The 24,200-nt window shown below is 38.0% G+C and overlaps 1 protein-coding gene across 1 annotated transcript in view; it reads right to left on the bottom strand.

The window, feature by feature from the left end:
- Positions 1 to 24,200, bottom strand: part of ptprr (protein tyrosine phosphatase receptor type R) — a 93,181-nt gene that overhangs the window by 51,250 nt on the left and 17,731 nt on the right. The window contains exon 3 of the mRNA XM_015352905.2: positions 171 to 284. Within this exon, the coding sequence (XP_015208391.1) occupies positions 171 to 284 (114 nt within the window). The remainder of the gene's footprint in view (positions 1 to 170; positions 285 to 24,200) is intronic.

Genomic DNA, 24,200 nt, shown 5'->3' with positions numbered 1-24,200 from the left:
TATGTATACATAATATGATCATATAATCAGAAGAAAATTTATTTCAAACAATTTTTTGGGGAGGACAAAATAACATTTAATTATGTGCTTTGCTTAATGAGGGAGAATCCATCTTAAGCTTAATGTGTAGTGGACTATTTGGTGGGGAATCAGAATTGTTGTGTCCTCACATTGAGACGGTTGATATGCACTTGCTGAGGTGAGATGTCCAAGGCGGCCGCCACCCCATCTCGGAAAGCTCGGAGCAACGTCACATTCAATCTGCGAATGTCCACCTGCAAAGTCTGCAAAGACAGAGAAGACAAAGTCTTTAAATGACCTGTGGAAATGTGGAACAAGCTGCCCAGCCATGTTGTTGAAGGCCATACTCTGGCTCCTTTCAAGAAAGGATGGATGAAGTGCCTGGATCAATTCACTACTAACTACCTAACAGAATAGATAGGACGAATGGCCTCCTCTCATTTTTTAACTTTCTTAAGATACTGCTCTTGGAAACTCAGACCCACCTCGTGCACACTGAAGCGGAATTGTGAGTCCAACAACAAGCTTATCATGATAGTGAAACTAATGTTATACAGTATTAGGTCAGTATACAATACTAATCTGCGTTTTCCATGCTAAAGGTTGAAATGCAGAAAACAGTCTTCATTTGCTAACAAACTAATCAAACAAGAAAAGAGCAGGCAATCATACAAACAGCACCCATATTATTTAATGTTTCTGGAACAATCTGCTTCCTACAACTGAAAAAAATCAAAATTACATTATATCATATACAGAAAAATACAAGATAGTTACAGTTACTGAATATATGTACTGTAATATTTCAAATAAGGAAATAGGTTCCCATTTGATTAGTATCCATTTTAGAGAGAATTTTAGTCTAGTCCAAAGTGGGTTCTTTTAATTGATAAGACACAGTTTCCTTTTTTTTCCTTTATTGGATTTACAGTAAACTGTATCTCAGTTGTACTATCTACAGTACATATATAACAAGGTTCATTAAGGTTATAGCTTTCTTTATAGTTCACCATTACATCAAAACAGTACATGCGAGAACGTCAACATTAATATGTTTCAGCATTATTAGTCATACTGTAAATGTTAACATCTGTTTAATGCTTTCTACTATGCCTTAGACAACACCAGCATGACAGTGTTTAAATTCGTAGGCAAGGAAAGGTCAAAATGACAGAAGGACATTTGAATACATTTGACAAACATGTACAAACATTGTAAAAATAAGTGAATCAAATTTGTCAGGTTCACATTGGGAATCCCAGCTGTGCCTCAGAAAAAAAAAAACACAAAGGTATATCAATACATTTGAAATTAAGCTTAATTAACACAGAGGCCACTTTAAACATCAAAGCATTGTGTATGAAAGCCAGAAATATTTTATCTGCTATTGATGTCTTGTACTTAAAAGATCCTATTAAAATATGATTTAGGCCATTTGGAACTGTACTGTATCTAGTCAGGAATGCCACTTTTCTGTACCATTTTGGGAGAAAGCACAAGGTGAAACCTCCATTTTGAAATGTATTATTAATACAAATAAGAATCATAATAGTAATTATCACTGATTGCCTGTGCCTTCACTACTATGAATATTAATGATCATGCCCTGAGGTACAGCTCAAAGGATGCTCCAAGAAGCTGATAACCACTCTTCCAGTAGGGTTGGGAATTTTGGCAAAATGGCAGCAAGCTTGAAAACATCTCCCAGTCTTGCAACAGTATTACTACTATCATGATAATTCAATAGTACTAGTAAATGTAATACCAGCTAACTGGTATTACTGAACTGAATACAATCATTACTGTTACTGCATAAAAAAAATCTACTGCCTAAATTGCCAACTAGGATTACTGACTTAGACTACAAATACAATGTTTTGCAGGTATGTCACAAACATTGTATCAGGCTTATGAAGCCTGCGTGCCCTTCCACTGAATCAATCTGTACAGTCTGAGCTGTACTGTACTGTCTGTTCTTTCTCACACAGAATTACAGCAGTATCTACAGTGGAGTTAGGATCATGTGGAGGAATGAAGTGGCTGTTTCTGAAAACACTTCTGCCTTGCAGCCACACCTACAGTAGCAGGCCACAGGGGTTACCCTCTCCTAACTTAAGCCCACGCAACATGAGCGATAAGTATGGCCCTTGTCTTGTGGATGGCATGATGGGATGTCTCACGCATGGTGTCATTGCTATGCACTTTTCCTGTGACCCAAACAAACACCCCCTCTGGTATGACAATATAACAAAAGGTAACAGTGTATTGTACACTCACTCCTCATTATATGAACTGTATATGTTATTTATGTGAAATTTTGAACTTATAATCAAAAGTACCCTATTGTGAAAGGTAAAAAAAAATCTTAACGCTGCCTTGAGAAGATTTGCATGACCCTCCTTATCGTGTTTAGTCACAGTGGCCAAAGATTTAGGTGGCCAAACAGTTATACTAATTTTAACTCAGACTAATACCAACTGGCATTAAATCATTAAATAAGCCTTCTTAGAGAAGTTATAGAGAAGTACACATACTGTAGAAACAAAGAACAGGGAGGAGAGAGAAGACACTGTAAGAACATACCTCTTTTGACAGACCAAGTGTCCAGAAAAAAATGAAGGGTCATTTGGGCAATAAAAAGACTGGACTTACGAGAGGGACTTATTTTTTTATTTGTAGGAAATTCCAATTACTTATGAACCAGGCAAACAAAAATCTATTGTTATTTAGTTTTGTAGTATTTTGAGTAAGGAAATACGGTAGATTCCGTTTTGTTTAGCATTTATTTTAGAGAGGCTTTTAGTCTTGAGTGAGATCTTTTTATTAATAAGACATGTGTTCCCTCTTTTCCTTTACTGTCCTTGTGTCTCAGTTGCAGTGTGGATGTCTGTGTGGTCTGTTTTCTGTAGAAAGCAGTATCTGAAAATATCAGCTAATAATAGTAGTATGTTGTGTAATAGTTACATATTATACTTCTTTTACATTTGCTGCCTGTTTATTACAGTATTTTGTTACCACACAGGAGAAACAAAGAAATATATGAATATAGGGGGTACAGTATATAAGTGATATTTTTAATAAATTTTCTTGCATAGCCTACTGTTGTCAGGACCAGACTTTGATATTTGATATGAGTGATACAGTGCATCTTATTTAGTAATTAGTTTGTAGCAACAATTAGATATGTACAATATATTTACTTTCCTTTACTATAAATAATATTATGTTGCATAACTCTAATAATTGTTTTTAGATAATGGGGAATTTGTTACAACAATAAAAAATACCATACAGTACATACTGTATATTTAAACTCCTACATTAAATTCATACTGAAACAATTGTAAATAAATTATCCTCTTTCAGTAAATATCTTATTAAAACCTATAAAATGTCTCTTTATCTTCATCGTAATCTACCCTTTGTGTTGTGGAAATGAAGCAATTCAATATTCATTAAATTAAACTACAAAACTCTGAGCAAGTACTTCCCATTGTACACAGAAAATCACAAGACACTGAAGCTTTGCATACACTGTACATTTCAAAACAGTCAGCAACTGTTATACAAGTGATTACTGTATTAAAACACTAGAGCTGTGAACAATAATAATGTATTGTTACAGCTATTTATAATCTGGGATTTCCTTTTGAAATAAACCCATGAGCTCTGTAAGGTCTGTGTGTATTGGTAAAGAAAGAAAAACAAATAAGATCTCAACAAAACAACAAATATTAATCCTCCTACATTATTATCCATCTACAAGTACAACCATGACATGAGACAATTCTAAAGGCTTTGCCTTGTTTTTGTCTGTAATGCCTTTCATCTGTTGAAGCAATCTTATTTTCTCTAAATGATCACTATTTCACTTGTGTAATTCACTTTTGTAAGAGCCACAAGGCAACACAAGACAATACACGACAATACAATACAACCTCCATTCCCTAAAAACAAATGAGACATGTGTGTGCACCTTACTACAAGTAAAATAAATTGTTCTGGGCTCTGCAAGGGGCATGGTGCTGCAGAAAATAATGCTCTACTGTATAGCTCTCAAACCACAGAGAACCCCACTGGTTTCTTATTCAGGCAAATTTTGGGGATGGTCTGTTTTTTTTTTTTAATGTTATCTTATGGGTACTCTGACATGTTTTTGAAGCCAATGTACTGCGTGGTTTAAAAAAATTTTTTTTTCAAAAAATGGCTAGATGAGACCATTGACTCAATTAGCTACCAACTACCAAATGGGCTAGACTGGCAAAAGGGCCCTTTGGATACAAGCCTTCGGATTTCCCCTTAGGCTCTTCTATTCATGACACTTGTGAAGTGAATTTTACAGGACCTGGAAATATTTTTATTCTAGTATTCGTGTATTTTATAATTTGCACTCACTTGAGTTGACAAGACAAAGGTACTGTAACTGCTGTATATTGCAAGCATTCTACACAGTTCTGAGAAGAACCATAATGTAAACACTGGCACCTGGCTGTTTGTGTCAATGTCCATGTCCACAACACTAAGGCAGCCAAAATGGAGCTTAACTTCATAACTTCTGTCTACAAAAAAACAACAGGAAACACCAGGATTGCTTCGACAAAAATGACCAGGTTATCTAAGAAAATACTGATCATGTGTGCAAGGCTTTCTGTGCACTGTAGAGCAACACAGACTCTAAACAGGAGAGTCTGGCCTACCTGCAAGCAAGGGCAAGGGTGCAAAGAAAAAGTTGTGATACGCAGAACAGGTGATGGACAGATAAGGACAAGGAAATACAACATCTTTCTGACGTTAAGCAATATCTCTGTTTTTTGACTGCCATGCATGTTGTGTTTATGGCCCAAATATCAAAGGACTAGTAATATGGAGACCTAAGGAAAGAAAACAGGCCATCTCTTCTTCTTAGAAGAACATCTATGAAATCAATAAAGCACTGTGAATAACAGTATATTTGAGTGCCTCCCACACACAATTATAGTTAAGCCTAAACTTAAGGAAAGTGATGAAAGCTGCTGTATTACAACAATGAATAACAACAAAGTAGCAGGAGGTACTGGGATTTCCACTGAGATTTGTAAGCATGGTGGAATGAACTAACATTACATCTCCTCAATTTCTTCTTACAGATCTGGAGTATAGAGGTTAACCCAAAAGAATTTCAATCTTCGAAGGAAGATACAATTCAAGAGGAATCTGAAGACCTTTTCCCAGTGAGGCATGGCCAACATGATTTTTCTGGCAAACAGATTACATTAAAAAAAGTTGGAAGTACAGTACCACCAACCTCTAGTTAGAATTGATTTATTTGACAAAGGCAACTGCCACTGTGTATCACAAGGTATTCTGGAAGGGCCACGTGAAGTATGGATGTTTTCTAAAATTTGCCAGTATCCTTTGCCTGAATCATGAACATATACATACAGTAACCATCACTAATGTATTCATTATAGTTCACTTTGAAGTCCATACAGGAGCTAAGAGGTGTGTCATTGCCCCAACTCTTATTTTCCAATATTGCTGAGAGCCATGCTACATTTGATAACAGACAAGGTCTCTGCTGGAGTACAGTTGGCTTTCTGAATGGGTGATAAATTATTTGACCTCCAACACCTTTTCCAGCAGCAAGCTCCAATTGCACACACACCCTGGATTTGGAATAACAATGAGTGTCTGAAGAATGTACTAAAGAACACTTCCCATGGTGGAGAGGTTTTGGCATGTTTAGTGGACGGATGCTATTAAGATCTTTTTATCAGAAAAGGGACAAAACTACCCTAAACTACCCAAACTGGATGATAACAAATGGGTCACACAATTAATGTTTCTAGCTGACATCAAGTTGTATCTTTAAGAACTCAACTTCCATATGCAGAACAAACTGTTATGGGTGCTTTTGAAATATGGAAGGCACCTCTTGCACAATTTGACAATTTGGAACATTGACACCTTAACCTGCTATTCTGAGCATCTTAAAGGACTATTGAAATATCACACTGTCAATGTTGCTGATCTTGGTTTGTACAGTACATGCAAGAAATCACATCAACATTTTCGATCAGATTTCAGGATTCCCAGCATTTTGACCCCGTGTTACAAATTTGATACCAGCAACATTTATTTAAAATTGTTTCAGTGAATGGGTGTTGAGGATTTTGAGACTCTTTGAATTACAATGCTCATACTTATGGCCCTTGAAGTGTAGGGATCTGTGACACATACTTGAGGCTACTTACAGAGATACTGTAATCTCTGTCATGACCTGTTTGAAATCCCTGCTTGTGAAATTTGACTGTTGGAAGAAACTGGCATCTTCACTATGTTTAGCACTTTGATCTACAATCCTCTGTGAACAGATATTTTCACATAATTCTTTGTCCCTCCCAAGTTAAGGAGCAAATTACCAAATGAACATCCAAGGACTTCTGTGCTGGTTAAAGTCTCAAACTACAGCAGGTGTGGGGAACGTCCGGCCCGTGGACCTTATAAGTATAAATCATTTGGTCTGGCCCTGCCAAGGCAACCGCAGGCGTAGAGCTGGGCGATAATTCGATAACGATAATTATCGCGATAAAAAAAGTTCGATGAATGTTCGATATATATGTTTATGCTTTGGGCATGATATGCGCATGTGCATGCACACAACATACTGCGCAAGTGCGCGTGCGTGTTACAGACTGGCCAGGTAACAGATTTGTTTAATGTTTCTGCTGTTTGGCAAGTGTTTGTTGTGTTCTTAAAATAAAGAGTTGTTTAATTTACCAATTAACCCGTCTGGTTTCTTCAACTTTCACTCAGGAGAAAAAATCTGCCTTTAAACTTGAAAGAAATAATGATTTGACATTTATCGTGATAATTATTAATTATCGTGATAATTATTGATATTGACTGATATTAAAATTTTTATCGTGATGTTTTTGGCCATATCGCCCAGCCCTACGCAGTTGCGAGTAGCAACATCATCAATACCAGCTAACACATGGGCCTCACCAAAGAGAAGCAGTTCCATCCATCACATTAGGGGTGAGTTAATTAAATGTTTGACCAAATATACTGTAGCAGGCTCATTTTTAAATTGATAAGTTTGTATGGCCCACAAATGATGTTATAAATATCCAAATGGCCCTTGGCAGAAAAAAGGTTCCCCACCCCTGAACTACAGATATAGTAAGAGAATTAGAGGGCAAGGATTACACTAAACCATAAGATTGATATTTTAATTGATACATTTTCTATATATTTTAATTGAAAAATTATATAGAAATTGCATAATACGTTAATACGAATTTAACTTAATCACAATATGGGCAGCACAGTGGGTAGCATGCCTTGCAGTGCTGGGACACCTGGTTCAATTCCTGGTGTTCTCCTTGTGTTTGTACAGTATGTTCACATGGGTTTCCTCCAACAACCCAAAGACATATTGTACTGGTAGGTTAACTGGCTTCAGGGAAAACTGGCCCTGGTGTGAGAGTGTGTGTGTCTGTGGCTGTGTGTGCCCTCTGAGGGACTGGCATCCCATGCATGGGGTCTACTGTCTTGCGGGTGTTTCCTGCCAGGATAGGCGCTGGCTCCCCCACGACCCTGAATTGGTTAAGCAGTTAGAAAATGGATGGATGGATAATCACAATGTAAGCAGGACTATTACTGACGTTAAAGTACACGCTATATAACTCTTGGCACGCCATTCTGAAAAAGTTACCAATCCTTGGGCTACAGTCAGTCTACCATTGTGTGCTTATCTCTCTTCAAATAGGTTTACTACGTCTCCCAGATAAAAGATGATTAATGTATATGAAATGCTAAATGGTCCCATAAAAAAACAAAGTCATTAGTTATGCCTTGGCCTCTTTGTTTATCTATTTGGCATGAATACATTCACCATCCATTGTCCATAGCAGACATTAAATGATGGTCACAAGAGTTTCATGCGCTGAACCTTGGTAAAATAGTAAAGGCAATACATTGCACAACTGCAGATATTTTTGTGTTTGGTAGGGTTATTTCCTTCTTAATGCAATAACTTACATTTATTAATTATAATAAACTATCCTAAAATTGTCTTCAAATTGCTCGGTTTAATCAAATACACAGAGAGAAGAATCTTGACACTCTTTTGTATGATAAGATCACAGTTCTTAAATCAAATGCCGTACTTGAACTTATATGAATACGTTTAATTTTCAGGGATCAGGGATAAATACTGAAGCATTAGTAGGATTCCTTCAACATTATGTGATCACAACCACGTTCTAAACCATTAGAAATTAATCATCAATAGTTATTTTTACAGACGTTTTATGTATTCCAGAAAAATTACATCTGACTTTGATAAAGACATGTAATGGGAGAGGTACAATATAGTATATCCAATACTTTCCACTCAGACAACATGATTGAAAATGTTATGAAGCAAGCTAACAGTGCAAGAGAGTCAGTCTCTCAAACATTAATTTTTTTGCAAGGAATTCTGGTGAAACCAGAAAGCAAAGTTCCATACGAGGAAAATCAACTAAACAAACCTAAGTGTCATTGTGAACAAAAACCATCAGTTGATGGCAAAAGGTAAAGAAATTAACTTGATCCTACCACACATTTTTGGAATTAGCATACTGTAGCTTCACTTCAGCTAAGGCCCCCAGCTAACTGAAGGCACAGGACATGACAGGAGTCAGGTAAGGCTACATGCTGTTATTGTGCTTACTGTTAAGAATAAATGTCTTCCACTCTACTTCCACCTGGGAAGACAGAGATGTAAACACCACTTGTTTGGGCTGAGGAAAGGTATCCTGCATTACTGGACTCTAAGGGCTAAATCAAATCCTTGTCTTCCTTGTCGCTTCCTGAGATACAACAGAAAGCAGCGTCAAATACCGCAGAGAGAAGCATGTAATTTACACAAGGTTTGCTGAGGACAAGCTGAAAACAGGATATACAGTACTGTAGCTCACAGCTGCTCTCTGATGAAAAACATAATAGCTCATTCAGCAATTAGGAGCACACAAGTTAACCCCCACCTCTAGAGGTGAATGACACCTGTCTTATTTGTGCTGGAACCTTTCCTCACTTTCACTCGGTCCAACACACACTTACAAGTACATTTCCACACTACAAACATGACTATCAACAACTCTTTAAAAATAAATTGCCCATTGTTTCCTAAACTGCTCACATACAGTACTATACATCTTCATATACCTGTACAGGTGCAGAGTCAACTCCGGCTTTTTGAATTTCAGAATTGTTTAAAAAGTTGTATTCCAAGGACAAAGCATCTGCTGTCTGTACTATGATTTCTGATCCATCCACTGCTTAATACTGTACATACAAAAATACAAGGCAAAATCAATTTCCACTTAAAAATGCAAAATTTACCTTTTTTTTTAACTTTATGGCTGTTGCAATTTTATTTCTTCACAACTACAGTACCTCCTTACACCTTACTGCCCCAGAATTGCAGTGTTCTGTGCTGCAGCTATTCCCAGCTCGTTGTCCTGTTTTCCGTAGATCTACACAATGTGGACTAACCCCACTCAGTCCCTCTAAGGAGCAGAAGTAAGCACTGCAATGCCAAACACTGAACCAGTTTCTGGTTCTTCTAGATACACTTCTAGTTACAATGTTTAGTCACTAATATCATCTCGACACGCTAATCAGCCCATGCCTATACAATTTGCTAAATTCTGGAATGTTTCAATACCAATAAAAAAACAACTTTGATGAACTTAACATTGCAGGCTGCTGCCTGGTGCTCTACAAAGTTGAAGGTGTAAATAAAAATGACAGAATCTGTAATGACAGCGATGGGATGTTGTTTTCTGGAGCTGGTGGTGTTCAAAAAGGAAGGCAAACAAAACAAAGACAGACGGTAATTGGTTGTTTCCCTGGACTCACCTGATAACTGTGCCAGGCAACGCAGAGGCAGGCCGCACCCTGGGTCATTCTCTAGGGCTTTTGTTTGTTTTTTTTCTGTTTCTCAGCACATTTGTGCTGACCGGTCAGAAGATGCCAATACCAGTACATTCACAGAGGAACAAATGTAAGCACAAAACACCTAGAGTCTACTTCAAGAGCTGTTAAGGTGTACTCCTCGACAATGACTCAGCTGTGCCTGTTATTTTGAGGGATGGAACAGGTTGGCATTCTCCTTTGGGAAAAGACATCCAGTACTTGTGTCTTCCCACAGACAGGAAAGAGACACAACACTTTTTTACCAAGAACAAAAATCTGAGAACATGAAATGGGATCACTTTTTTTCCTGCCTGCACATTCCTGTCACAAGCAGAATGCCAAACGCACATTTCTTGTTTTCTGAACTATTATTCCCCCTTGGTACCTAATTATCTTCCCTGGGAGTATTGATTCAGATGATTTTTTAAGGAAGGTGCAGTCATCCCACTTAACAACTACTATAAAACGTAATTGGGAAGAGATGGTTTTGTTGACCGTTGTCCCTCCTACTGTCCGGTAAACGGTACCGAAGCATTCGGTCCAAGTCCAACAGACTACGGAACAGCTTCTACCTCCAGACAATAAGACTTGGAGGACAATCTGTATAGACAATCTGCAGTTCCTTAGCAAATCACCTGTAATGGCTACATGGACACACAGTTTTCACTGTATTCAGCATAACTGCACTACTTGTACTGTATATATTGCATACACCATGGACACACAGCAGCTCTACTCATATTGAGTTTTATTCAATTTAAAAAAAACGTAACCTCAATTTTGTGATTTTTGTGATTTGTGATTTTTGTGTTTTTGTGAATTTTGTGATTTTTGTGATTCTTGTGATTTTTGTGAGCTCGCAGAAAAGACATTTCATTGACATTGACATTTCATTTCAAAGACATTCATTTCAACTACTGCTGCACGCCGTATTGTTGTGCATTTGATAAATAAACTTTGATTTGATTTGATGTACTGTTCTAAAATGTGGTATTCAATGCTACAGTATGAGTTGAATCATAGAGTCTGTTTGCTTACCATTCAAATTGGGACATAATGACACTATATTATACAGTATAACATATTACTGTATAAGATAATAATGACTATACTATAGTATGAACATACAAAGTTATACTGCAGAAGGAAAAAAAAACATACGGTCAAGCTATGAAAACATAAAAGGTTACAAAAGTCCTTTTGTGTTTATCTGTTAGTTAACAGCCCTCTGAACCAAGAATTCAAGTCTCTTTTTTTAATAACTACACTGGCTCAACCACCACAACATGACTAAGCTGGATGTTCCATTCACCAACTTTCTCTTCTGCAAATATAATTAATATCCATTGAAAAGCAATCAGACAGTACAATTTGACAAATGGATAATTAAATTAATCTATATTATTTTGGGAAATTGTCTGTATCGCAAAAGTCTGAATTTTCAACAATAATATGAATCAGAAGTATTACACAAAAGAGTCTTTAAACAACACTGTTAACAACCAGTATACAGTACCAATGTTCACTTTTATTGCTCAGACTGACTCCCGGAATAATTTCTGTTACATGAGATCCCCTTTCTGGACTCCAGAAACAGCATACATAGTTTTTGTTATAAGGAAGCTTACTGTCCTGGTTAAAATAGGATTTGTGTACAAAAATATGACTTTTTTCAATGGAAATCTGAGCAGTTACCTCTTTAATAAAATTACAGGTATCCTGTATTTTCTCTACTCTTATCTGAGATTATTTTTACATACACCCTTGATAAAGAGTTGTAGATTAAGCCTACATGTATATATTTGATTGTACTGTCAGGAAGTCAAACTAAAGAGTTTCTGTTGAAGCAGTCAAGTGACAGGAGGGGGCAGTACAATATTGAAGAGCTGCAGTTCAGCAGTCTTATTAAAATCTGGGGTTCAGCTGTGAGGTACACTGCCAGGAATACCCCTAACTGCATTCCTCTAACAAGACAGTTATTACTTGATGCAAAACCTGAACCAATAGATTTTTTCTTAATTTAACGATGTGGGTCTGTTATGCTCCAACAGTGATTCACTGCATAGATGGACAGTAATTGACGTCTAATAAATAGCTCGTCCTTCGTTAGAAGCCTTATATTCAACAGCAGTGCATTCCATCAAAAAAAAAAATCAAACTGAAAATATACACAATTTTGCATCGGGATAAATGGGCATAACTTTCCCAGATACCTCCTTGCCAATACAAAAAGAAGATAAAATACCATCCTGGTGTTTCAGCAGTACTGAAATATATACTACAGATTCTATTGTCTGAGACAACCTTATTTCTCTGAAGACTGGTATTTTAACTGCATTTCTGTATTAAGCATTTTAGGATAATTATTTGTAACATCCTTTATCTTTTATAATGCAAGTTTCCTCATTGAATACCTGAAGATTCTTATGTTATATTTATAAATTATTATAAATCTGTAATTATTCTCATAAGGTTATGATTTGGAGCTTAACTTAGAAAGTGAAATGAATGAAGTTCACTATATTTGTTAATATTGATCTTCTTGAATTAAATCCAGAATATACATTACAATTAAAAATCTATGTACTGTATGGTAGTTTTAATTTCACATTATTTTGTTAATTATAGATTGAAAAAATAATATTAGCACACTTGCACCTTACCGTAATGCTACTGTAAATATATTTAAATGAGACAATTAGTTATTGTGGTAAGGGATTGTGTTTGAAGAGGCATAATTCAGTTACACTCTAAGTGGTACAACATCAAGACTAAATACTCAAAGGTCTTGCTTCCACATGTTTTGTTTTCATTGTTTCAAGGTTACCTTTTAGTAGTTTCTGGCACACTGGATCTTAATTTTATTTACCAATTTTTAATTACATGTTAAGCTTCAAAAACAGAGCAAAGAACAAGGACTGGAATATGAAATCTAAACCTATTTGTGAAACCTGATACCAAACCCCTATGATATTCTCTCCCAAGCCAGTAAAAAACCTCCTTAGCACGCACTGAAAGAATGACACTTTAATAATATGTGACTGATCACAGCATACCTGTTCATCAGACAGACCTCCAGCCACACTGACTGCACCTCAGGAAAATTAAAGAGACTAAGCAATAGCTCACACCCAGCGTGAGACCATTGTCTTTTTACAGCAATACTGTAGGTATATAAGGCCAGTACCAACTTCCTAAACAGCTGTATCATTTGAAACAGAAGTTAATCCTATTGGGCCTGAAATTTAGATACAATTCCAGTGGTGTGTCATCAATGAGAGGACATTATCCTTTAACATGTCCTGACCTGCCTATTTGAGCACTGTAGATGGATCAAGTATAGCTTGAAGAGCTACTGTACAGTAGTACTGTAAATGAAAAGATGGGAGAAACCTCATACTGTATATTTGGTGCCTGATCTCCAATTAAGACATTCAGTGTGGTGTCTATACAATAAACATAATTATTTTCTGACAAATCTGATTTCCAAAGCAGTACAGTAAATCAATAAATGCGGTTAATAATGCTGTTGGGCATGCTCTAGAAAAGTCCATTTACAGTACATTGCAATTCAATCCTTTTATTAGGATGAAATTTAGATACGGTAATTGTGAGGCAAATACAGTAGAAATAATTTTAAGAAAGTGTTTAAGTCTCACAGAATGGAAGGAACAGTGACCAAACTACTGAAGAAATAAAAAATCTCTCCCAATTTAGCTTGGAACTACTTCCAAACAACAAAGGACTAAGAAGTATATTTAATCGGGAGTGTAAAAATTAATACTAATCAGCAGTTAATACTAATCTGCAGAAATCAACATGGTTTTAGAGCTGATAAAAACATGGACAGGATCATAGCATTATGTACTGTACTACAGTAGACGAGTTTGGGAGTTAAACATTTAGTCGGTGGACCGTGATTTATGCCTCACCAAACAAAAAATTCTTAAGCTTACTAAGGGGTTAAATACAAGTTATGTTTACCTCTCCCCAATTTAATTTAAGTACAGTACATGATGAGAGCATTCAAATGGATTTGGTCAAGAGATTAAAGCTCAGGTTTGAACACCAAAGAGGGAAAAACTTAAATACAAGCAACATTTTTACCTGAAAGACAACACTATTTCAAATAGTCTCCCTAGTTTATCGCCCACTGACCCCAATATTCATTAAAAATTAGAATTCCTTTAGAATATATTTGTAACACATCATTTTATTTGTCCTATTCAAAAGAGAAGGCTGCCATAAAGTAATACTTATAAGATATACTGTATGAACATCTTATTTCAAACAATATGTCTGTAGCAAATCATCAAATCAGCAAATTGAAACAGATGTCACTTTTAGCAGAAGAATTCAGCCTAGATGCATTGTTGGACAAAATAAAAACATTACAAAAACTAGAAACATTAGCCATGGGCATCAAACACCAAAATCTACAGTACTGTACATCAAACTAGAATAAATAATGTCTTCAATACATAAAAGTTTTGTATTCTGTATGCAGCTGCCACCGAACAAGAATAGAGACAAATTAACAGCAACAAAAATATCTTTAACCTTGCTCCCTAACAGGGAGTGCATTTTATTTTAACTGCAGCTAAATATATATTAAAATAAATGCATTTTTCTTTATAAAAGCTGTTTTTCCATAAGTCTGGATTTCACTGAAACGTTGATGCACCCGCCAATTACAAATTCCTAACCTGGTACATGATGGCTGGTCTCCATTAGGTAAAAGCAAACAAAACGCCACACTCACGTACCAGGAATGTAAACAGTAATTGACACGTGGAATTAACTTTTGACTTAATCCAGGTCGGAGCTGAATACTGAAGGCAGTGAGTAGAACTGGGTCCTGAAATATGTTGTAAGATGAGTGGGTCTGCAACACTGCAGAAAATAGGAACTGGCTCTGCTACTCAGGAAAAAAAGGTTCCTAGACATGTGACGCCTATGAGATGAGATAAAGAAATGAGAACTTGAAGCAACCTGGCCAGAACCCTGATGAGCTATATAAAATGTGACGGCTTTTACCAAAGTAAGGACAATGCACGAAGAAAATAAAACTATCACAACTTATTCTCTTTATGTGGAAATTCCACAAAATATGAGGATTGCAGTTGCCAGAGGTAAGCTCGGGGCCTGTGGATTACACCCACCATCTGCTGAAGCTGTGAGCTAATTCTGTCTTCTTAGTCTCCGACACAAACGATGAAATAAAGCTGTTCCCCAGTTACAGACGAGCTTATTTTGTTAAACACAACATTATGTTCCCAGGGTGACATTTGCAGATATTTTCACATTGTACTATCTGCTCTCGCACTTCCACTTAGCACCGACAGAAAGCAACACAAATGTCATCTGTGTTTGAGAACACAGATCATTTAAGCCCACCTCCACACCATCTGCTGAAGCCCAACTGTAAAACCGTTTGTTGGGAAGATGGTCTCCCCACAGGCCTTTACAAATTACCAGTGATTCATTTCCAGAACATGGTTAGCAAACACTCCATAAAGCCTGATTGTGTGTGACTTCAGGGCCAAGCAGGGATGTTATAAAAGCACAGCAAATCTGATCAGGGATAAACAATGCCTGCAGCTTAGCAACCACTACCTGCTGGGTTTCCAAAGGATGTGAGATGTTTACATTTAAACTTAACAACACAAACATGCCAAGGTTTCAATAAGGTGATATTCAGCATTTCCTTCCTTTGATTTGATTGCTTCAATATAATGATAGCTAAATATGGCAGGAAAAGTCATATACAGTATACAGTATATATGTATACATGTATACATGTACTGTATGTATTAACATTTTGGGGATGATGGCAGGAAATGGACCTCATCGAGCTTTAAATGTTGTCCACCTTCATTGTCCCATTCTGTCTCATTAGATTTTTATCCTTCAAGTCTGCAGAACTGAAGATAGCATAAAGCAATAAATGAAATGGATAAGTTAATAATGTGGAAGTAGCTATACCTGTGTACTGTATATACAGTATCCAATGGTAAAAAAGAAAATGCAAGTGTGCTTTATGTTAAACTAGTCATGGGGGTCCACATGCACCAAACAGAAGTACAGCTACTGCACTGTATCTGCAATGCTAATTTATGGAAAAAAGAGTCTCAAGCCAACAAAATATTACTATAATTTATACATTACGGGTGACACCCATAAACACAGTTTTTGTCTCTCAGAGAAACATCTGGGAAAATGAGCTACATTTATGAAGTAGTGTAAGCTGTAACATATAAGTACATTATGTTTTGTCTGAATATGATAGTTTTACATTATTGTATTAAATATACTGTTAATGTTACAACTCTAAAGAATACTTAACCAAAAACACAGGGAGTTTTACAAACTGAAAACATTTAATTCCATTGTACACCACCATACAAATCCAAGTTTGGGTTTTTTAAAGCTCAAGCAATCCATTTCTTTTTAAAAACCTTTCAACTTGCTTAAACTCGACCTGCCAGCTTTTTTTAGAAAAGAGAATATTCCAAAGCATTTCATAACTTTTCATTTTTCATTATACATTCATTAGAATTTTGCATTTAAGAAAGTACCAAAGAACACATTTATCTGTCTAATTTTGGAACCAAACCCCACTTTTTAGATTTTTATTTGCACATCAGAGATCCACATTTTGGCAATGTTCTTCTTTCACAATATATTTAGTCCTTAAAACAATATACTGTATACATGGGGATATGTAGTCTGTTTCAAAATTAGTAAAATATTATATTTTTACTGCTCTAAAATCAAACTACACATATCCAAGCATGGAGGCCTGAACATCTCAAGACTATGTTTCAAAGTGTAGTATTTTAATTCTTATTCTCCATATCTGTCATGTACAGTATACAGTAAGTAAACAGAAAATCCCAAATCCTAAATCCATATATAAAAATGTGACCTCAAAAGGTTCAGGATTTGTCTAAATTTCCCTCTTTTTTTAGAAAAATAAATTTATTTAAAAAAATCCCCAAAAAGGGAAATCGGGATGGTATTTTATTATTATTGTAAAAGCAGTTGAGGTAAATCTATATAAAAACATGAAGCACATCTACAACCAGGCTCTCCCTTTGAACTAGTCATATAATGGAACCTGCATTAATGACTAACAAGAAAGTCTAAATATCTTATGGAGCCTTCTGTTTAAAAATCGGTTAATTTTAAACTTTAAAAAAGTTCAGTCCAATTTATCCAGCTACCAACACAAAAGCCCTGGGGAAACGATGCTATTGTAGCTGGTTTTGGTCATTTCAGAAGGATGATAAAAACACAAAAACTACAACCTACAAGTTTTACTCCATTTCTAAAATTATCCATTCATTGGCACTGATTTAAAAAACTGCCCACCCATATCAGCAGAGTTCATGTTTTGTCACCTTTACAGCAAGGGCTTCAGTGACCATCCATCTGTTGGATAATTTTTTCCCATTTCCTCTTAAAAGACAGTCAGGTGTCTGTCTCAGAAGTTAAAAGAAGTTTTTATTTCATGCGCATAGGAGCGAAACACACAGTGATGTGTCGGTATATTTTTCTCAAAGTAATTAACCTAGAACAGTCCTTTCATATTTTTCTGTTATCTACAGTATCACGCTTCCCTGTGCTTATCAGGTTGGTAGTGTTCCAAAATCACACACATCTTCCTAATTCCCTATTTGCTAAAGATAACTTATTTTAACACTATTGGTTACTTAGGTTCGTAGCATACGTTCCTATATAACAGTATAGAATTACACAGTAGCCCTTGTGTCCAATCCAGTTCAAACCAGTTCTAGATGTCCACCTTATAAAATATTGCAACTCCAGTAGAAATAAAGTGTGTACAAAGTTCATAGAGCCCCTCTCAACACATCTTAATGGATTAATTAGCCAAAAGACCTCTTCTCATTTGTAACCGTTCTTCTGTTCTTCTATTTAGAAATGTGTTAATTAACTCAGGTCACCACGACAGACCCTGTGCCACCTGGCGAAAAAGAGGATCAGTGCGTGTTCTCACCCAATGTGCGCTTCTGACAGTCATGTGACATGCTGTGAGCTCAACAGTTACAGTAAAATGTATGACATGGTGACGTTATCTTATTGTGCTTCTTACATCTGTTTCTACATTTTCATGATCAGACAACCTACTGTAAATTATTATTCAGTTCTGAGTATTTCAAACGTACTGTACCACACAAATACAAATCTGAACACGCTAGTACAATCGCTAATGACTGCTTTTTCCCAGATCAGCTGATCATCAGATCGGGAATGTTACCTAACTGGATAATGCAGAACATGTGCTCATTTAAATAGCTACATGTAAACCCTCTCTTTTAGAAACAGACAAGGAAGACATACAAATGTGTACTAATCATTCTGTAATGTATTCTAAGTGTGTTTTCCTTACAAATGTACACATGGTGCTGTAGTGGAATTAGAACTGGTTCTCTAGAGACCCAACCTTTTGCACAGGGAGAGATGAAAAGAGATGAAAAAAATCTACTCAGAGCTACAAAACCGGAAGGAGATGAAGGTACAGCACAACATCTTCCTGATTAATGCCACAGGCCTGGAATAGTAAACCAAACTTGCTCTGCCTCAATTAGCTTTCAAGACCCTTTTAAGGAAGGAAATCAACCCTAATTGGATCACCGTGAGGCAGTTACACTACTGCACGCAACATTAACATTAGAGGGAATCTGATTTAGTTCAATTACTCTTTCTGGGCACAGCACACTTGCCAAAACCAAGGAGAACAGTTCTGTTAAAACAATTAAGACTGAGGCAGAGGGCAAGGTGAGATAGGGTGGGGGGTCTTTTGCAGGCAGTTGGACCTAATTCATCCTGCTCCATCAAAACAAATACCAGACTAGAAATAAAATAAAAATCTGGATTCAAAACAAGAAACCTTTACAATACAACACACTAATATACTGTATCCTCAATTACTATAGACAGCAAGCACGTATGACATCCATATCTATACAATTCTGACCAATCACATCTTTAGAAATGCTAATTATGTAATTATGCAGAATAAAGGCTTCAATTGTTAGATATTAATAGCTAAATGCCCTAACTGTTCAGAACATGTTAATCACCGTCAGGTGTGTATCAGAAATATCTACAATTCAGTAGTTCAGTAAGATCCTAATGATTGCAAGAGAAAACAAATATGAATAAAGTGAGGCTCGCCTAGCTGAGGGAATGACAGCATATCCAGAGGCTGGAAATGGTGCCCAAACCCCCCCCTCACTAGTACGAGGACTGATCTAAGGAGTTTGCTGCAAGGAGGGAGGCATGGAGTAAGATAAGAGAGACATAAGCAAAAGGAACTCTTGGGTGTGATACTTATACACATAAATTATGTATGGGCTTAATAATGGCCGAACCTGTTCAGATAAACAACTCATACGCTTCGGAGGTTTACTGGTCTAGTGATTTGATCATTGAGATTTCTTATTCTGTCATAGGCTGTGGATGATGCACACCAATTCTGAAAGGGAGGCCGGAGAAGTAAACAGTGCTATAGTCAGCCTGACACTGAAGTCAAAGTACTGTAGGTACAGAGAAATGACTCGATAGTTTTAAGCAATGAACAGAGAGGCGGATGAGATGGCTAAGTGAGAAGAATGGGAATAATAGTGTGCACTAAGAGATTCACAAGTGTGGATGACAAAATTCTATTTGTAAAGCATTTTGACGTTACTGATCGGTTGTTCTTGTTTTAAGGTGGTAAGCATTTACCACCTTAAAACCTATCTATCTGCCTTATCATGAAGGCAGATAGGGTTGTCTGCATTGGGATCTAGTCAAGAGTGGTAGGCTGGCAGGATTCATTTGGTATGCTGCAAGGAACTAGATGAAGTAAAAACTGAATTTTCAAGAGTCGGCCTTTAAGAAAGAAATAGTATTTGCTTTGAAGAAAGTTAACAGCCTCGGTGGGGACTGTATAGAGGTGATGCACTCTAGTGGCAGTGCAAAGTGTGGTGTGCAAAGCTTTGGAGAATAGCGCTCTGACAAAGTCATTAAAAAGTGCAGGGAATGGGGACATTTTTTCCCATTTGATTTGGAACTTCAAATAGAGGGATAGAAGCAGCAGGTTGTTTCGTGACCAGAATTCAGGTCCAGAATCCTTGGAAGGAGGAGTAAAAATTGGCTATCTTGTTTGAGAGCTCAGAGACACGAGCAGCATAAACACTGAACTGAGTACCCTAGAAAGGAATATTTTTTATAACGAGGATATGGGAGAGAAAAGTGTCCCTGTAAGATGATAGTTGTCGCATAACTGAAGTGACAGAAAAAAGCGAAATCTCACACTTAATGGAGGGTAAGAATGAAAAGGTTGGAAAGGACATTGTGCTGAGACGGACCTGGGTGCAGTAAGATGAGGAATGACATGAAGGTGAGAGCAATACCCAAAGATTTTTGTAAACGAACTGTATCAGGTTGCAGCACTTTCTCAACTCAATTTGGGTGGCACGACGGAGTAAATATTTCTAACACGTCCCTAAAGGGTATTGAAATCGGATGATAGCATCTGTAAGAGTAATCAGAAGTGTCAGCTTTGCGAGCTGGGGATATAAAGCATGCACAGGGATTTCTGAGAGCGAAGATGATAGAAAGCGTCCGTTGGAGCTTCTGTACTTTGTTGGGTTGAAATTACTGACCTGTCCACCTGCTGTGTAGACTGTATCCCTTTCGAAGGTACAATAAAGCTGACTTAGTAGAACGAAGAGCAAAGATTCAGAAAGGGAGCCTTTCAGTGACACGTGAGAGCAAAATGGCAGGTGAAGCATGTGGAACTAGAAGGGCTGGCAGGGCAGGTAAGATCGGTATCTGGCAACAGATGCTGTTGACCCCCTGTTGGAGGTGGGCAAGACTGCTATAGGTATGAGTAAAATATGGGACTGGCAAAACAAAAGTGAATTCTAGGATGACGTCCCATTCTTGACTTTGGTCAGGATATGCAGGGTTTAGGCAATCCTTATCCTTATGCAAAAGTGTCCAAAATTTGTCAGAGGAGCAGGATGTGATTCAGCATATGGGATTATTATCGAGGGTTGAGCATTTCATTTTAAACTGGTATAGCAAGCCCAATGATTGCATTGTGAAAGACAGGTAGCTATAGTAAGGTAATGGAGTGGCAGGCTTGGGGGAGATGCTTTGGCAGATTCCTCTGTTGGTCATTTGTGTACTATTGGTGTGGTTGAAACAAGAGAACCAAGGGAACTACTGTACTGTAGCGAGAGGTTGACAGTCTAGGAATAGAAGACCATGTGGGAACGGCAGAGAGGAAAACCACAACTTCTGGTAGTAGAATACAAACCTCTGAGGGGCTTGGTCCAGAGGATAACCCCCTCTAGACACCTGGGTATATGATATACTGTACTGTTGAAACTGCTTTTAGACATAATCTGGGATTCTGTAACTGGGAAGGCACTGCTCTGACCCAGAAGAAGCCCCTTTGAGCTACCTGTAAGGAAGCAGGTTACACGGACGTGGTGTAGGAACTGAGAGGTAAGTAGGATGTTATTTTCTTGGTTTTCTTACTGTATTTACTGTATACATATTGCTGCGTGAGCAAGTTACGACAATGTCATCATTGTGTTTTCAATGGTTGCTATGGTGTTGAGTGCGACATGCCAAAAATCTAATTAATCTCTCGAGCAACTTGCTTGTGCTGAAAAAGAACTACTTATCACAGCAAAGTGGCATTGGATTTTTACTGTATTCAATTCAATTCAAGCTTAATTATCCTCTGGGGGAAATTTGTTTTACACCACAGTCTCATACAACAATAAAACAAGGAAGACAAACATAACTAACGGAGAAGATGGTACAAAACCGTTAAAGGAGATACTGTAAATGAGTTACTTTGCATTGTTTGAGAGAGGATAACAAATAACAAAAAAGGATAAAAAAAACACAGAGGCATCTCCCAGATGGGAGGAGTGTAAATTTACAAAAGAGTGGGTGAGACACACACTCCATAATGCGCTTGGCGTTCTTTACAACCTTTAGAAAATGTAATAGAGCAGGCCTAAGAGCACAGGAACTAAACAGAAACACATCAGATTGATAGCGGAATTGCTCCTGGTGCACCGAACATAAACTCATTGACCTGTCTGGTCAGCCTGTACTGCGGTGTATAGGAAGATACCAGCAGAGGCCCAAAATAAAGGGAGTCAGTTGCCTTGTGGGTAGACAAGCATCGAGTTGGTGACAACGATTAACGAGAAGTTTGGGCCTGAGAGGTCAGGAGTTTCAAGAAGGAGTCACCGATACCATGTACAGTATGATACCAGAGCACTCGAGGAGGTTCATTGCCAGAAGCCATTTAACCTACCAGTACAGTATGTTCATAGACTGTGGGGGGAAACTGGTGTACGCAGAGAAAACAAATCCTCTTTCTTCTTCCTTCTGCCTCCCAACCCTCGTCCTTGCCTTGGGACATGGTAACAGGTAAGGTACAGGCTTGCCAGACAGGGTGATGTATGGTGGGTGATTACTGCCATCCACACTACTACTGTTACCATGAAGGCTTCCCTGAAATTACCCGGAAGCGTGCTGGCTAATGCGGCTATGGAGAAGCTACCCAGTGCCTTGTGATGTCCGGAAGGAAGGAGGCTAGGAAAAAAAATCCCCACAGAAAATCCTGGGTGGAAATCAAGTGGCCAATGGCACATTCTTGTAGGGCAGATGAGCTGCGGTGCAGGTGGTCAAAGGCAATTGGCAGAAGGATACTCCTGGTGCTTTAGGATGAGTCTCCCAAACATCTGGGTTTTTGCCCTGCCATTGGACACAGACTCTGCTTCTGGTCAAGCCCTGTGCTGCAGCTGGAGTGCAACAGACACTGCACATACATATCTTCACACACTAGCACCCTCCAGGAACTTTGTGCCACCTTAAATCATTAACACACATACTGTAATTATCCACAAACAAGTCCTTGTGTGAATGGCTAGAGGAGAGCATGGTGCAGCTGGAAGCCCCTAGTCATGGCCTGGCACCAGGGTGGCAGCTATAAGAAGCTTGTCATGCGCTAGGAATAGGAAGGAGTGCATCCCTGCAGCTTTAGCTGTAGACTGAGCAGCCTCATAAGGAACCACTCTTCTCACCCAGAGGCGCCCTCAACATAGTCTGCCTAACAATATCCTGTCTGGCTCATTGCAACCAGAGGGAGCACAAATCTTAGCGGTCAACAAAAGATTAAGAATGACAACGTAAATGTTGGCTGCTTTAATATGAGGACCCTGATTGATAACCCAAAATCTGAACACCCCAAGCATCAAACAGCAATTGCAATATGCAATATGAGTTGGCCTGACATCCACATTGTTGCACTCGGTGAAACCAGCCTCACTGATGAAGGATAACTTATAGAAATTAACAGAGGCTATTGTCACGACCGCCAGCCAGCAGAGGTCAACCCATAAAGGAGCTGCCAGCAGTGGGCTGATAATAACAAGCGCCACCGCACGTGTTAATCCATCAGCTCATTCCCTACCATGCGGCAGGCAGCGCTATTTAAACCATCCAAACCCGCTTCCCACTGCTCGGTATTGAGTCTTCTCCTAGAGAGCTCTACCTAGCTTGCGATACTTCTCCCGGCTCCTGAACTTCCCTTTGGGCCTTCGAACTTGAACCTTGCCAGTCGTTTGGGATTGTACTCCTGTCTCTGTATCTTCCATCTTTTGAACTACCTTTTGCCTTTTGACCACAAACTCGCCTGACGTTTTGGATTATACCCTCGATTCGGTATCTACCTGCTCCTTCGTCTGCATAGGATCCTCATACCTTATCACTGGGATTCATAACAGCTATTAATGGGGGCCATATTTTTTGGAAAGGAAATCCTCAGCTCCACGGCCACATGGAGTAGGTTTCGCCATCCAGAACAATTTGGTTCATAACAACGAGGCAACACACAGAAACACGGGGAGAACATACAAACTCCACGCACAGGGCACCCAAGGTCCGAAACTGAAGACAGGGCCCCAGTGCTGCTAATGCTAACCACTGCGTCACAGTGCCACCCTAGACACTAATAATAACAGACAATAACGACAGCTGCTTTTTGGTGTGTTTTTTTTCCTTCAGTAGTTGTGTATCTTAGAAAAGTTGCCTCCTCACTTGAACATCTCACTGGATTGTCCATATTTAGCTCTTGAAATGTAGGTTATGTTTTTATTATGTGTACTAACATCAGAATTTAGCTTTTT

Source organism: Lepisosteus oculatus, chromosome 7 (assembly GCF_040954835.1).
Source record: "Lepisosteus oculatus isolate fLepOcu1 chromosome 7, fLepOcu1.hap2, whole genome shotgun sequence".
NCBI classification, from domain to species: domain Eukaryota; kingdom Metazoa; phylum Chordata; class Actinopteri; order Semionotiformes; family Lepisosteidae; genus Lepisosteus; species Lepisosteus oculatus.
This window is presented reverse-complemented; position numbering and strand designations above follow the sequence as displayed.